Source organism: Mytilus californianus, unplaced genomic scaffold, assembly GCF_021869535.1.
Source record: "Mytilus californianus isolate M0D057914Y unplaced genomic scaffold, xbMytCali1.0.p SCAF_21, whole genome shotgun sequence".
Classification (NCBI taxonomy): Eukaryota; Metazoa; Mollusca; class Bivalvia; order Mytilida; family Mytilidae; genus Mytilus; species Mytilus californianus.
The window spans coordinates 6,387,322-6,401,256 of NW_026262670.1; the positions used below are offsets into that span (position 1 = coordinate 6,387,322).

Below are 13,935 nucleotides of genomic sequence, written 5' to 3' on the forward strand. Positions count from 1 at the left end.
AAGGTTTGGATCGAATTTGGGGGTTATGGTACCAACAGTTATGGGATTAGGGGCCAAAAAGGGGCAAAAAAAAGCATTTTTGTAGTTTCCGCACACTAATATGTGTGTTAGTGTATGGATCTCTCTGAAATTGTACCACAAGGATCCATATCACAAAGGGAAGGCTGGGATTGAGTTTGGGGGTAATTGCCCTAAACGTTCAGGAATAAGGGGCAACAAAGGGGCCAAAAACAAGCATTTTTCTAGTTTCCAGACTATAACTTGTGTTTAAGTGTATGGATCTCTCTAAAATTGTACTACAATGTTCCATACCACAAAAGGGAAGGCTGGGACTGAGTTTGGGGGTAATTACTTCAAAGGGGGGGTCAAAAAATTGGGGAATTTTTTTTGTCTAAATTTTTTTGGGGGATTCATTTTTTGTCTTCAAAATTTTTGAAATCTTCAATTGCACAGTATTACGCAATAGCAAGAAATCTTCAATTGCACAGTACTGCGCAATAGGAAGAAATTTTCATTTGCACAGTATTGTGCAATAGCAAGAAATCTTCAATTGGACAGTATTGCCCAATAGCACAGTATTGCACAATAGCACAGTATTGCACAATAGCAAGAAATCTTCAACTGCACAGTATTGCGCAATAGCAAGAAATCTTCAATTGCACAGTATTGCGCAATAGCAAAACAATCTTCAATTGCACAGTATTGCGCAATAGCAAGAAATCTTCAATTGTACAGTATTTCGCAATAGCACAGTATTGCACAATAGCAAGAAATCTTCAATTGCACAGTATTGCGCAGTAGCAAGAAATCTTCAATTGAAAACAAATACAAATATTTCAACCAATTTCAATGGGATTAATTAAGTCTTTAATTTTGGGGGGGTTCTAACCTTGTATAATTTTTTGAGATAATGGGCCCGATTTTTAAATTGGTTTACATTGAGGTCAAAAGGGTCCCAAATTAAACTTTCAAAAACTGAATTATTGCGGCTGTATCATGTATGGTTTGCTGAGTCTTATTATACATTTAGATTTTGTTAATTTGGGCCCTGTTTTCAAATTAGTCCATATTGAGGTTTGAAGGGCCCAAAATTAAACTTTGTTTGATTTCAACCAAAATTAAATTTTGGGTGTTTTTAGCTCACCTGGCCTAAAGGGCCAAGTGAGCTTTTCTCATCACTTGGCGTCCGTCGTCGTCCCTCTTCCTTCGTCCGTCGTCCGTCGTTGTTAACTTTTACAAAAATCTTCTTCTCTGAAACTACTCGGGCAAATTTAACCAAACTTGGCCACAATCATCATTGGGGTATCTAGTTTAAAAATATATCCGGTGACCCTTCCAACCAACCAAGATGGCCGCCATGGCTAAAAATAGAACATAGGGGTAAAATGTCGATTTTGGCTTATATCTCTGAAACCAAAGCATTTAGGGCAAATCTGACATGGAATAAAATTGTTTATCAGATCAAGATCTATCTGCTCTGAAATTTTCAGATGAATCGAACAACCCATCGTTGGGTTGCTGCCCCTGAATTGGTAATTTTAAGAAAATTTTGCAGTTTTCGATTATTATGTTGTGAATATTATTATAGATACAGATAAACTGTAAACACCAATAATGTTCAGCAAAGTAATTTCTACAAATAAGTCAACATGACTAAAATGGTCAGTTGACCCCTTAAGGAGTTATTGCCCTTTATAGTCATTTTTTAACAATTTTTCGTAAATTTTTGTAATCTTTTACAAAAATCTTCTCCTCTGAAACTACTAAGACAAATGTAACTAAACTTGTCCACAATCATCATTAGGGTATCTAGTGTTAAAAATGTGTCCGATGACCCTGCCCGCGAACCAAGATGGCCGACATGGCTAAAAATAGTACACAGGGTAAAATGCAGTTTTTTGCTCATACCTCTGAAACCAAAGCATTTAGAGCAAATCTGACATGGAATAAAATTGTTCATTAGGTCGAGATCTATCTGCCATGAAATTTTCAGACTAATCAGGCAACCCGTTGTTGGGTTGCTACCCCTGAATTGGTAATTTTAAGAAAATTTTGCAGCATTTGGTTTTTATCTTGAATATTATTATAGATAGAGATAAACTGTAAACAGCAATAATGTACAGCAAAGTAAGACCTACAAATAAGTCAACACGATCAAAATGGTCAATTGACCCCTTAAGGAGTTATTGCCCTGTATAGTCAATTTTTAACAATTTTCATAAATTTTTTTAATTTTTGTAAATTTTTACAAAATATTTTCCACTGTAACTACTGGGCCAAGTTCATTATAGATAGAGGTAATTGTAAGCAGCTAGAATGTTCAGTAAAGTAAGATCTACAAACACATCACCATAACCAAAACACAATTTTGTAATTGAATCCATCTGTGTCCTTTGTTTAATATGCACATAGACCAAGGTGAGCGACAAAGGCTCTTAAGAGCCTCTAATTTTATATGCTAAATCTAATCATGTTGTTTTTAAGATCTTTGATCACATTTATTTTGTGTCAGAAACCTATATTATGTTAAAAATTTGATCACAATCCAAATTCAGACAGTATCAAGCTTGAATATTGTGTCCAAACTTGCCTTAACTCTTCAGGGTTTAACCTCTGCGGTCGTATCAGGCTGCGCTCAGCGAAGCATTTTATCATGATGGTTACCAATATTTTCTATTGATAATGAATGACATGCTTGTATATTTGAAGGTATTTGTCCGGGTCCAAGCTGGTGAGAGAGTATTTTCAAATGCCAATGAAGGGGCAACAGGAACAGCCAGTTCGGCAGGGGTATGTAACACCACAATGTAATTTCATGCCAAATTCAGTTCCCAAAAATGAAAATAAATGAATTGGGAGATGTTCAGTCTTGCGTTTGTTTAGTTTGTTGAGAAAGTGTAACGTTTGAATCGTCAAGTTGTATGTAATTCCCCTTTTTTTTATTTACCCTGGAGTTTGGTAGTTTTGTTATACTTTTTTAGCTCACCTGGCCCACAGGGCCAAGTGAGCTTTTCTCACACTTGGCGTCCGTCGATGTTAACTTTGAAAAAAAATCTTCTCCTGTGAAACTACTGGGCCAAATTTAACCAAACTTAGCCACAATCATCATTGGGGTATCTAGTTTAAAAAATGTGTCCAGTGACCCGGCTTACCAACCAAAATGGCCGCCATGGCTAAAATTAGAACATAGGGGTAAAATGTAGATTTTGGCTTATATCTCTGAAACCAAAGTATTTAGAGCAAATCTAACATGAGGTAAAATTGTTTATCAGGTCAAGATCTATCTGCCCTGAAGTTTTCAGATGAATAGAACAACCCATTGTTGGGTTGCTGCCCCTGAATTGGTAATTTTAAGGAATTTTTGCCGTTTTAGGTTATTATCTTGAATATTATTATAGATAGAGATAAACTGTAAACAACAATAATGTTCAGCAAAGTAAGATCTACAAATAAGTCAAATGACCAAAATAATCAGTTGACCCCTTAAGGAGTTATTGCCCTTTATAGTCAATTTTTAACAATTTTTTCGTAAATTTTTGTAATCTTTTACAAAATTCTTCTCCTCTGAAACTACTGAGACAAATTCAACCAAACTTGTCCACAATCATTATTAGAGTATCTAGTTTAAAAAATGTGTCCGATGACCCTGCATGTGAACCAAGATGGCCGACATGGCTAAAAATAGTACATAGGGTAAAATGCAGTTTTTATACGACCGCAAAAAAATGTTTTTGCGATCGTATATTGGTATCACGTCGTCGTCCGAAGACATTTGGTTTTCGCACAATAACTTTAGTATAAGTAAATAGAAATCTATGAAAATTAAACACAAGGTTTATGACCACAAAAGGAAAGTTGGGATTGATTTTGGGAGTTTTGGTCCCAACAGTTTAGGAGGGGCCAACAAAGGGCCCCAAATAAGCATTTTTCTTGGTTTTCGCACAATAACTTTAGTATAAGTAAATAGAAATCTATGAAATTTAAATACAAGGTTTAGGACCACAAAAGAAAAGTTGGGATTGATTTTGGAAGTTTTGGTCCATACAGTTTAGGAATTAGGGGCCAACAAAGGGCCCCAAATAAGCATTTTTCTTGGTTTTCGCACAATAACTTTAGTATAAGTAAATAGAAATCTATGAAATTTAAATACAAGGTTTATGACCACAAAAGGAAGGTTGGGATTGATTTCGGGGGTTTTGGTTCCAACAGTTTAGGAATTAGAGGCCAAAAGGGTCCAAAATTAAACTTTGTTTGATTTCATCAAAAGTTGAATTATTGGGGTTTTTTGATATGCCGAATCTTACCGTGTATTTAGATTCTTAATTTTTGGTCCCGTTTTCAAATTGGTCTACATTAAGGTCCAAAGGGTCCAAAATTAAACTTAGTTTGATTTTAACAAAAATTAAATTCTTGGGGTTCTTTGATATGCTGAATCGAAACATGTACTTAGATTTTTGATTAAGGGCCCAGTTTTCAAGTTGGTCAAAATCAGGGTCCAAAATTAAACTTTGTTTGATTTCTACAAAAATTGAATACATGGGGTTCTTTGATATGCTGAATCTAACCATGTATTTAGATTTTTGATATTTGGGCCCCGTTATCAAATTGGTCTACATAGAGGTCTAAAGGGTCCAAAATTGAACTTTATTTGATTTCATCAAAAATTGAATTCTTGGGGTTCTTTGATATGTTGAATCTAACCATGTATTTAGATTTTGGATATTGGACCATAATAGGTAAATGTCCAATTTAAAATTTTTAAGTTCTTAGACCACATTCATTCTGTGTCAGAAACCTCTGCTGTGTCAACTATTTAATCACAATCCAAATTCAGAGCTGTATCAAGCTTGAATGTTGTGTCCATACTTGCCCCAACTGTTCAGGGTTCGACCTCTGGGGTCATATCAAGCTGCGTCCTGCGGAGCATTTTATTGGCTCATATCTCTGAAACAAAAGCATTTAGAGCATATCTGACATGGAGTAAAATTGTTCATTAGGTCAAGATCTATCTGTCCTGAAATTTTCAGACCAATCAGGCAACCCATTGTTGGGTTGCTACCCCTGAATCAGTAATTTTAGGAAAATTTTGCAGCTTTTGGTTATTATCTTCAATATTATTATAGATAGAGATAAACTGTAAACAGCAATAATGTGCAGCAAAGTAAGACCTACAAATAAGTCAACATGACCAAAATGATCAATTGACCCCTTAAGGAGTTATTGCCTTTTATAGTCAATTTTTAACAATTGTCATAAATTTTGTAAATTTTTGTAAATTTTTACAAAATATTTTCCTCTGTAACTACTGGGCCAAGTTCATTACAGATAGAGATAATTGTAAGCAGCTAGAATGTTCAGTAAAGTAAGATCTACAAACACATCACCATCACCAAAACACAATTTTGTCATGAATCCATCTGTGTCCTTTGTTTAATATGCACATAGACCAAGGTGAGCGACACAAGCTCTTTAGAGCCTCTAGTTTTAGTAAATATAAAGGAAACAAAAACAAAACAAAAACAATCAGCTTTACTGAAAACAAAATTATGTTTTAATATATGTAATATGTGATGTGAGTAGTAAGTAAACTTTCATCAGTTGGATGAATAAACTTACACAAACGGCTAGTATTTACGTGAAGTGAGTAGTGTGTGTGCAGAATTGGACTTAATCTTTCGTTGGGTTGATAATCATACACAGACAGCTTAACTGAACTAGTATTGATATGTGAAGTGAGAAGTATGTGTTCAGCATTGGATGTAGTTTTCATCGAGTCGATAAACATACACAAACAGCCTCGAATAGTAATAGACATGATAGAAAAATGTTTACAATGGACAACTGAGAGTCAAGAGTCTACATCAGAGATATTTAAATAAGGGATCATCTCAAAAGTGTTAATTGATTTATTGATTTACTCCACATAACAATGGCTTTTGAACATAACCTCCAGTAGATTTAAGTAAAACGTTCGTTTGAAGTTTTTCCACCTGCTCTATCACTAAGTTGGTTGATTGGTTGGTTGAAAAAAAAATATTTGCATAACATCAGTTACTTCTTCATTTAGATTGATTGGTGTGGATTGTTGGTAAATAGCTTAATTGATTGAATGACATTTTGCTTCATGTCATATTTGACGGAAATTGCATTCATTAATTGATTTGACTTGGTTCGTTTTCTTATATGCATGAATATTAGTAATTGATTGATCGACATTTTCATAACGTACAGAAGTGCATATTGTATACCATATACATTGATTGATGGATTGATTGTTTCTATGATGTCCAGTAACAAATACTTTACTTTTATTCTTTATCCACAGAATGATAAAAAAAAATCCTCCAAATAAAGAACCAATTCATAATTTTAGAAAAAAATACACGGGGTTTGGTTCCAAGGAATATACAACAAAGGTAGGGGCTGGCTCCCATTAAATGGAAGGTTTTCATGTCGGTGCAACATGTTTATTTGTACCTTAATCATGGTACTTCTTTCTCATCACTTGTCGTCCATCGTCGTTAACTTTTACAAAAATCTTCTCCTCTAAAACTACTTGGCCAAATTTAACCAAACTTGGCCACAATTATCATTAGGGTATTTATTTTAAAATATGTGTCCGATAACCCGGCCTGCCAACCAACATGGCTGACATGGCTAAAAATAGAACATAGTGGTAAAATACAGTTTTTGGCTTATATCTCTGAAACTAAAGCATTTAGAGCAAATCTGACAATTGGTACAACTGTTCATCAGGCTAAGATAATTCTGCCCAGAAATTTGCAGACGAATTAGACAACTCGTTGTTGGGTTGCTGCCCCTGAATTGGTAATTTTAAGGAAATTTTGCAGTTTTTGGTTATTATCTTGAATATTATTATAGATAGAGATAAACTATAAACAACAATAATGTTCAGCAAAGTAAGTTCTACAAATAAGTCAACATGACCAAAATTGTCAATTGACCCCTTAAGGAGTTATTACCCTTTAAAGTCAATTTTTAACATTTTTTCGTTAATTTATGTAATATTTTACAAAAATCTTCTCATCTGAAACTACTGAGACAAATTTTACCAAACTTTTTCACAATCATCATTAGGGTATCTAGTTTACAAAATGTGTCCGATGACCACGCCTGCCAACCAACATGGCCGACATGCCTAAAAATAGAACATATGGGTAAAATGCAGTTTTTGGCTTATTTTATGCATCAATTGTAAACAAAAATATCAGGTGAGCGACACAGGCTCCTTGGAGCCTCTAGTTATTGTTTTATGTGTCTATCTGAATCTTAAAATTCCATTGTATTTTCTTTTTGGCATGTTCCAGGAGAGTCGTTCCACTGTATTTAATCGTGAAAGTAGTATCTGTATTTGTTTCTCTTTTTTTAGAAGGGGATATTTATACTGCTTCTCTTAGTAAAGCATGTTCAGTAAATATTCGTCACTTGACGTCACACAAACAATCAATGAATTGGATAATACTTTTCTTTACATTAGCACTGTGTATCATCGGTATAACGGATATAGGTTAGTCGCGCGTGATCGATTTTGACCTGACATAGTAAGAAAATCTTTGTTTTGTTTACATACTATCAATGTGTACTTCAATCTAAACATAATTGTTGTTTTAAGAAATCATTTGGTCGTAAGTTGATGATTAGAGAAGTCTCATTATTTTCCCAAAACAAGAACGCTTACTAAAAACATGTGCAAATACTTGTCAAAGAAGTTGGCGCTCGTCTCATCCGATATGATTCTATATTCATTGCAACTCTTTTTCTGATAAAAGGCCACTGTGTGTGCGTAATAAGTTAGTATATCTGTTTCAATAATTGGCATTGAAATCTTTCATACATATGTTATTTTTCGATATTTTATTCCGAAAAGAAGCGTTGTGTACGGTGTAAAGCTGACCACATAAATCCTTCTGTACGGTGCATAGTTAAGTGAATGTTCGATATATAGCTTTTTCCGTTAAAAATCTATCACACCCCGCTTGGTTAGTACCTATATCTGCTGTACCGATGATACACGGTGATTAAGCATACTGTCAATAAATCAATTCATAAATAAATAAACTAAGGAACCAATCAATGTTTACACCCAACAACCAACCACCGGATCGATAAGAAGAACTTGTCCATTGATCATGTTGATATAATGCAAACATTTTATGAATCAAGCAAGCAAGCAATCAACTTATAATGATGTTTTAATTTAAAAATATAGGAAAGACTTTTATTTACAATTGTTTTTCTAAAACAAATATTAGCTACAACAATAATTATATATTTATTGTTAGTAATGTAATAAAAGCTGTTAATGTACCTAGAACACCTAGTAAATCAATAACACAATTCATACTTTTGAGATGATCATTTATCCAAATATCTCTTTGGAATACCATACAGCATATTTTGTTAACAGTGAACAAAAAGGTAAAACATGCTACACAGAGGAACACGTGATCAGTCTGCTGTAGTTTCTTATTGACAACACGGCATTCCTATGGGAACAAAATGTGCGCCTCTCCTTGCCGACCTCTTTTTATTTTCATATGAGTCAGAGTTCCTTTAGACACTTGTCAAAAACAAGAAGATCAAAGAAGCCAGGTCATTAAATTTCACATTCAGATATATTGATGATGTTCTTTCCAATAACAATCCAAACATTTCTGATTGGGTTCCATTTATATATCTCCCAGAACTAGAAATTAAAGAAACAACAGACACGGCTTCCTCCGCCTCATTTTTATACGACCGCAAAAATTAAAAATTTTTTGGTCGTATATTGGTATGACGTTGGTGTTGTCGTCGTCGTCGTCGTCTGGCGTCGTCCGGTGTCGTCCGAAGACATATTGGTTTTCGCACTCTAACTTTAGTTTAAGTGAATGGATCTCCATGAAATTTTACCATAAGGTTCAATACCACGAAAGGAAGGTTGGGATTGATTTTGGGGGTTATGGTACCAACAGTTAAGGAATTAGGGGCCAAAAATAAGCATTTTTGTAACTTCCAGACAATAACTTGTGTGTAAGTGTATGGATCTCTCTGACATTGTACCACAAGGTTCCATATCACAAAGGGAAGGCTGTAATTGATTTTGGGGGTAATTGCCTCAAAATTTTAGGAATTAGGGGCCAAAAAAGGGGCAAAAAACAAGCATTTTTCTAGTTTCATGACAATAACTTGTGTGTAAGTGTTTGGATATTTCTGAAATTGTACTACAAGGTTCCATATCACAAAGGGAAAGCTGGAATTGAGTTTGGGGGTAATTGCCCGAAACGTTTAGGAATTGGGGGCCAAAAAGGGGCCAAAAATAAGCATTTTTCTAGTTTCCAGACAATAACTTGTGTTCAAGAGTATGGATCTCTCGGAAATTGTACTGCAAGGTACCATACCACAAAGGGAAGGCTGGGATTGAGTTTCGGGGTGATGAATCATAAGGGGGTTCAAAAATTTTGGGGGGGGGGATTTTTTTTTTCTTTTTTTTTCTTTTTTTCCTTTTTTTTTTCTTTTAAAATTTTCCATTTTAAGTTGGTTATTTCTGATTAATATTTAAAAGCAAATAATAATGATATGGTAGGAGATACACACCAAACAGGATGTGTAAATTATTATAAAATAAGTATTGTGCAATAGCAAGAAATTTTCAATTGCACAGTATTGCACAATAGCAAGAAATCTTCAATTGCACAGTATTGCGCAATAGCAAGAAATCTTCAATTGCACAGTATTGCGCAAAAGCAAGAAATATCCAATAGCACAATATTGCGCAATAGCAAGAAATTGTCAATTGTACAGTATTGCACAATAGCAAGAAATATTCAATTGCACAGTATTGTGCAAAAGAAGATACTTCGTATAAATTGCTTATTTCTTGATCAATTTCAATGGGGTTTTATTCTTGAATTCTTGGGGTTTTTAAATATGCTGAATCTAACCATGTATTTAGTTTTTGGATTTTGGGCCCCGTTTTTAAATTGGTCCACATTGAGGTCCGAAGTGTCCAAAATTTAACTTTGTTTGATTTCATCAAAAAATTGAATTATTGGGGTTCTTTGATATGCCGAATCTAACCGTGTATTTAGATTCTTAATTTTTGGTTCCGTTTTCAAATTGGTCTACATTAAGGTCCAAAGGGTCCAAAATTAAACTTAGTTTGATTTTAACAAAAATTGAATTTTTAGGGTTCTTTGATATGCTGAATCTAAACATGTATTTAGATTTTTGATTATGGGCCCAGTTTTCAAGTTGGTCCAAATCGGGGTCCAAAATTAAACTTTGTTTGATTTCAACAAAAATTGAATATATGGGGTTCTTTGATATGCTGAATCTAACCATGTATTTATATTTTTGATTTTTGGGCCCCGTTATCAACTTTGTCCACATTGAGGTCAAAAGGGTCCAAAATTAAACTTTGTTTGATTTCATCAAAAATTGAATTCTTGGGGTTCTTTGATATGCTGAATCTAACCATGTATTTAGATTTTGGATATTGGACCATAATAGGTGAATGTCCAATTTAAAATTTTTAAGTTCTTAGACCACATTCATTCTGTGTCAGAAACCTATGCTGTGTCAAATATTTAATCACAATCCAAATTCAGAACTGTATCAAGCTTGAATGTTGTGTCCATACTTGTCCCAACTGTTCAGGGTTCGACCTCTGCGGTCGTATCAAGTTGCGCCCTGCGGAGCATTTTATTAGACTTTGAATTTGACATATGCGGTCATCTTAGTACTTATACATCCCGTTATTGTGGTAATTGTGCTATGTTAAATTCTTGTATTCTTGTCTTTCATTTTTACTAATGTGTTTTGTCTATATGCCTTTTTGTGTTTCTTTGTTACATATTTGTTTGTTTTTTATAGTGATTAAGATTATAACACAATGTTGACTGCTGTACCCCAATTTTTGACATTTATATCTATTATGCCTGTTTGTTTTGTTCACACATCATTGTCAAAATAATGGAATTTTATGCGACTGTCAAACAAGTGAGAAGTTTAGCTAGCTATAAAACCAGGTTTAATCCACCATTTTCTACATAAGAAAATGCCTGTACCAAGTCAGGAATATGACAGATGTTATCCATTCGTTTGATGTGTTTGAGCTTTTGATTTTACCATTGATTAGGGACTTTCTGTTTTGAATTTTCCTGGGCGTTCGACATTTTTGTGATTTTACATTTTTTTTGGTAGACTCTCAATTCTCAATTGTAAAACATTTTCTCACATGTGAAGTGAGTAGGATGTATTCAGCAACTGTCATCAGGTTGATAAAAACATACAAAGACACTTTATCTGAACTAGTATTATTATGTTGAGTGAGTAGTATATGGTCAGCTTTTGACGTAAACTTTCATCAGGTCAATAAACATATACTAACAGCTGCACTTTACTAGTATTCATGTGAAGTTAGTAGTGTGTGTTCTACATTGGACGTAACTGTCATCGGGTCAATAAACATACACTAACAGCTGCACTTTACTAGTATTCATGTGAAGTTAGTAGTGTGTGTTCTACATTGGACGTAACTGTCATCAGGTCAATAAACATACACTAACAGCTGTGCTGTACTAGTATTCATGTGAAGTTAGTAGTGTGTGTTCTACATTGGACGTAACTGTCATCGGGTCAATAAACATACACTAACAGCTGTGCTGTACTAGTATTCATGTGAAGTTAGTAGTGTGTGTTCTACATTGGACGTAACTGTCATCAGGTCAATAAACATACACTAACAGCTGCACGTTACTAGTATTCATGTGAAGTTAGTAGTGTGTGTTCTACATTGGACGTAACTGTCATCGGGTCAATAAACATACACTAACAGCTGTGCTGTACTAGTATTCATGTGAAGTTAGTAGTGTGTGTTATACATTGGACATAACTGTCATCAGGTCAATAAACATACACTAACAGCTGTGCTGTACTAGTATTCATGTGAAGTTAGTAGTGTGTGTTCTACATTGGACGTAACTGTCATCAGGTCAATAAACATACACTAACAGCTGCACGTTACTAGTATTCATGTGAAGTTAGTAGTGTGTGTTCTACATTGGACGTAACTGTCATCGGGTCAATAAACATACACTAACAGCTGTGCTGTACTAGAATTCATGTGAAGTTAGTTGTGTGTGTTCAACATTGGACGTAACTTCATCAGATCAATAAACATACACTAACAACTGCGCTGTACTAGAATTCATGTGAAGTTAGTAGTGTGTGTTCAACATTGGACGTAACTTCATCAGGTCAATAAACATACACTAACAGCTGTGCTGTACTAGAATTCATGTGAAGTTAGTAGTGTGTGTTCAACATTGGACGTAACTGTCATCAGTTCAATAAACATACACTAACAGCTGCGCTGTACTAGAATTCACGTGAAGTTAGTTATGTGTGTTCAACATTGGACGTAACTGTCATCAGTTCAATAAACATACACTAACAGCTGCGCTGTACTAGAATTCACGTGAAGTTAGTTATGTGTGTTCAACATTGGACGTAACGTCATCGGGTAGATAAACATACACTAACAGCTGCGCTGTACTAGAGTTCATGTGAAGTTAGTATTGTGTGTTCAACATTGGACGTAACTTAATCGGGTTGATAAACATACACTAACAACTGCACTGTACTTGACTTCATGTGAAATTAGTTGTGTGTGTTCGACATTGGATGTTACTGTCATCAGGTCAATAAACATAAACTAACAGCTTTACTGTACTAGAATTCATGTGAAGTTAGTTGTGTGTGTTCAACATTGGACGTAACTGTCATCAGGTCAATAAACATAAACTAACAGCTGTACTGTACTAGAATTCATGTGAAGTTAGTAGTGTTTGTTCAACAATGGACGTAACTGTCATCAGAGCACCTTAGATCATCCCCAGTTTTTGATGGGGTTCGTTTTGCTTAGTCTTTAGTGTTCTATGTTGTGTTATGTGTACTATTATGTGTCTGTTTGTCTTTTTCATTTTTAACTGGATTTTCGAAGGAAATATTGGTTATTAAAATGGTGATGTACGGCTGGCGGCTGGGCGGATCTACGGGCGGCTGCCAAACAGTGTCAGCACAATGACATGAAAACGCGTTTTTTTTTTAAATTTAAATATGTTGTTTCCTGGGACTTAATGAAGGTCTAGTTCAATTTTTAAGATTTTAGTATATCTCCTTTGTGAGTTATCGCCATTTTTAATATCCAAAAGTGGAATTTTTAAATATTTTACTCTTGTTATCTTTTTTATGACTAAGCATAATGTCTTATCTTACAATAAAAATTGGAGTGACAGATTTATTTGAAAATTAACTATTTCCTAAGTGTTAATGATTATAAGCTATATTATTAGACATTTTGAAGTTAATCACGTTATTAATTATTAATTAGATCTGGGTTATATCTAAGCATATAATATCATTGGAGTGACAGATTTATTTGAAAATTTACTGTTTCCTGATAAGATCTGTAGGACTGTATATATAAAGTTTGAAATTTACTAGAAGGACTGTATAAATGAAATGTGAAATTTACTGTTCATTATTAGACATTTTGTAGATAATTAAGTCTCCCTAAACCATATATATTCTTACCCCCACCCCCCTTCAATTTGAGAATGTGCTTTTATCTTGTAAATGATTGAGATCCCATCCCCTAAACCATATTTATTATTGTATGGGACAAAAAAAAACAAATCAAATGAAATATTTGGGAAGTCCCCGGGTTCATCCCCATCCCCTTCTTTTTGAAAATTTGTAATCGGTCAAAATCCCCACCCCGAAACCATATATATTGTTGTATGGGACAATAAAAAAAATCAAATGAAATAAAAGGCGGGTCCCCTGGGGTCACCCCACCCCATCCTGTTTAAGAACTTGTAAACGGTTGAGATCCCCACCCCTAAACCATATGTATTCTTGAATGGGACA

At 34.4% G+C, this 13,935-nt stretch overlaps 1 protein-coding gene across 1 annotated transcript in view; it reads left to right on the forward strand.

Moving 5' to 3' along the window:
* LOC127731863 (uncharacterized) overlaps window positions 1-13,935 on the forward strand; it is a 198,425-nt gene that overhangs the window by 172,562 nt on the left and 11,928 nt on the right. The window contains exon 16 of the mRNA XM_052240728.1: window positions 2,710-2,790. Within this exon, the coding sequence (XP_052096688.1) occupies window positions 2,710-2,790 (81 nt within the window). The remainder of the gene's footprint in view (window positions 1-2,709; window positions 2,791-13,935) is intronic.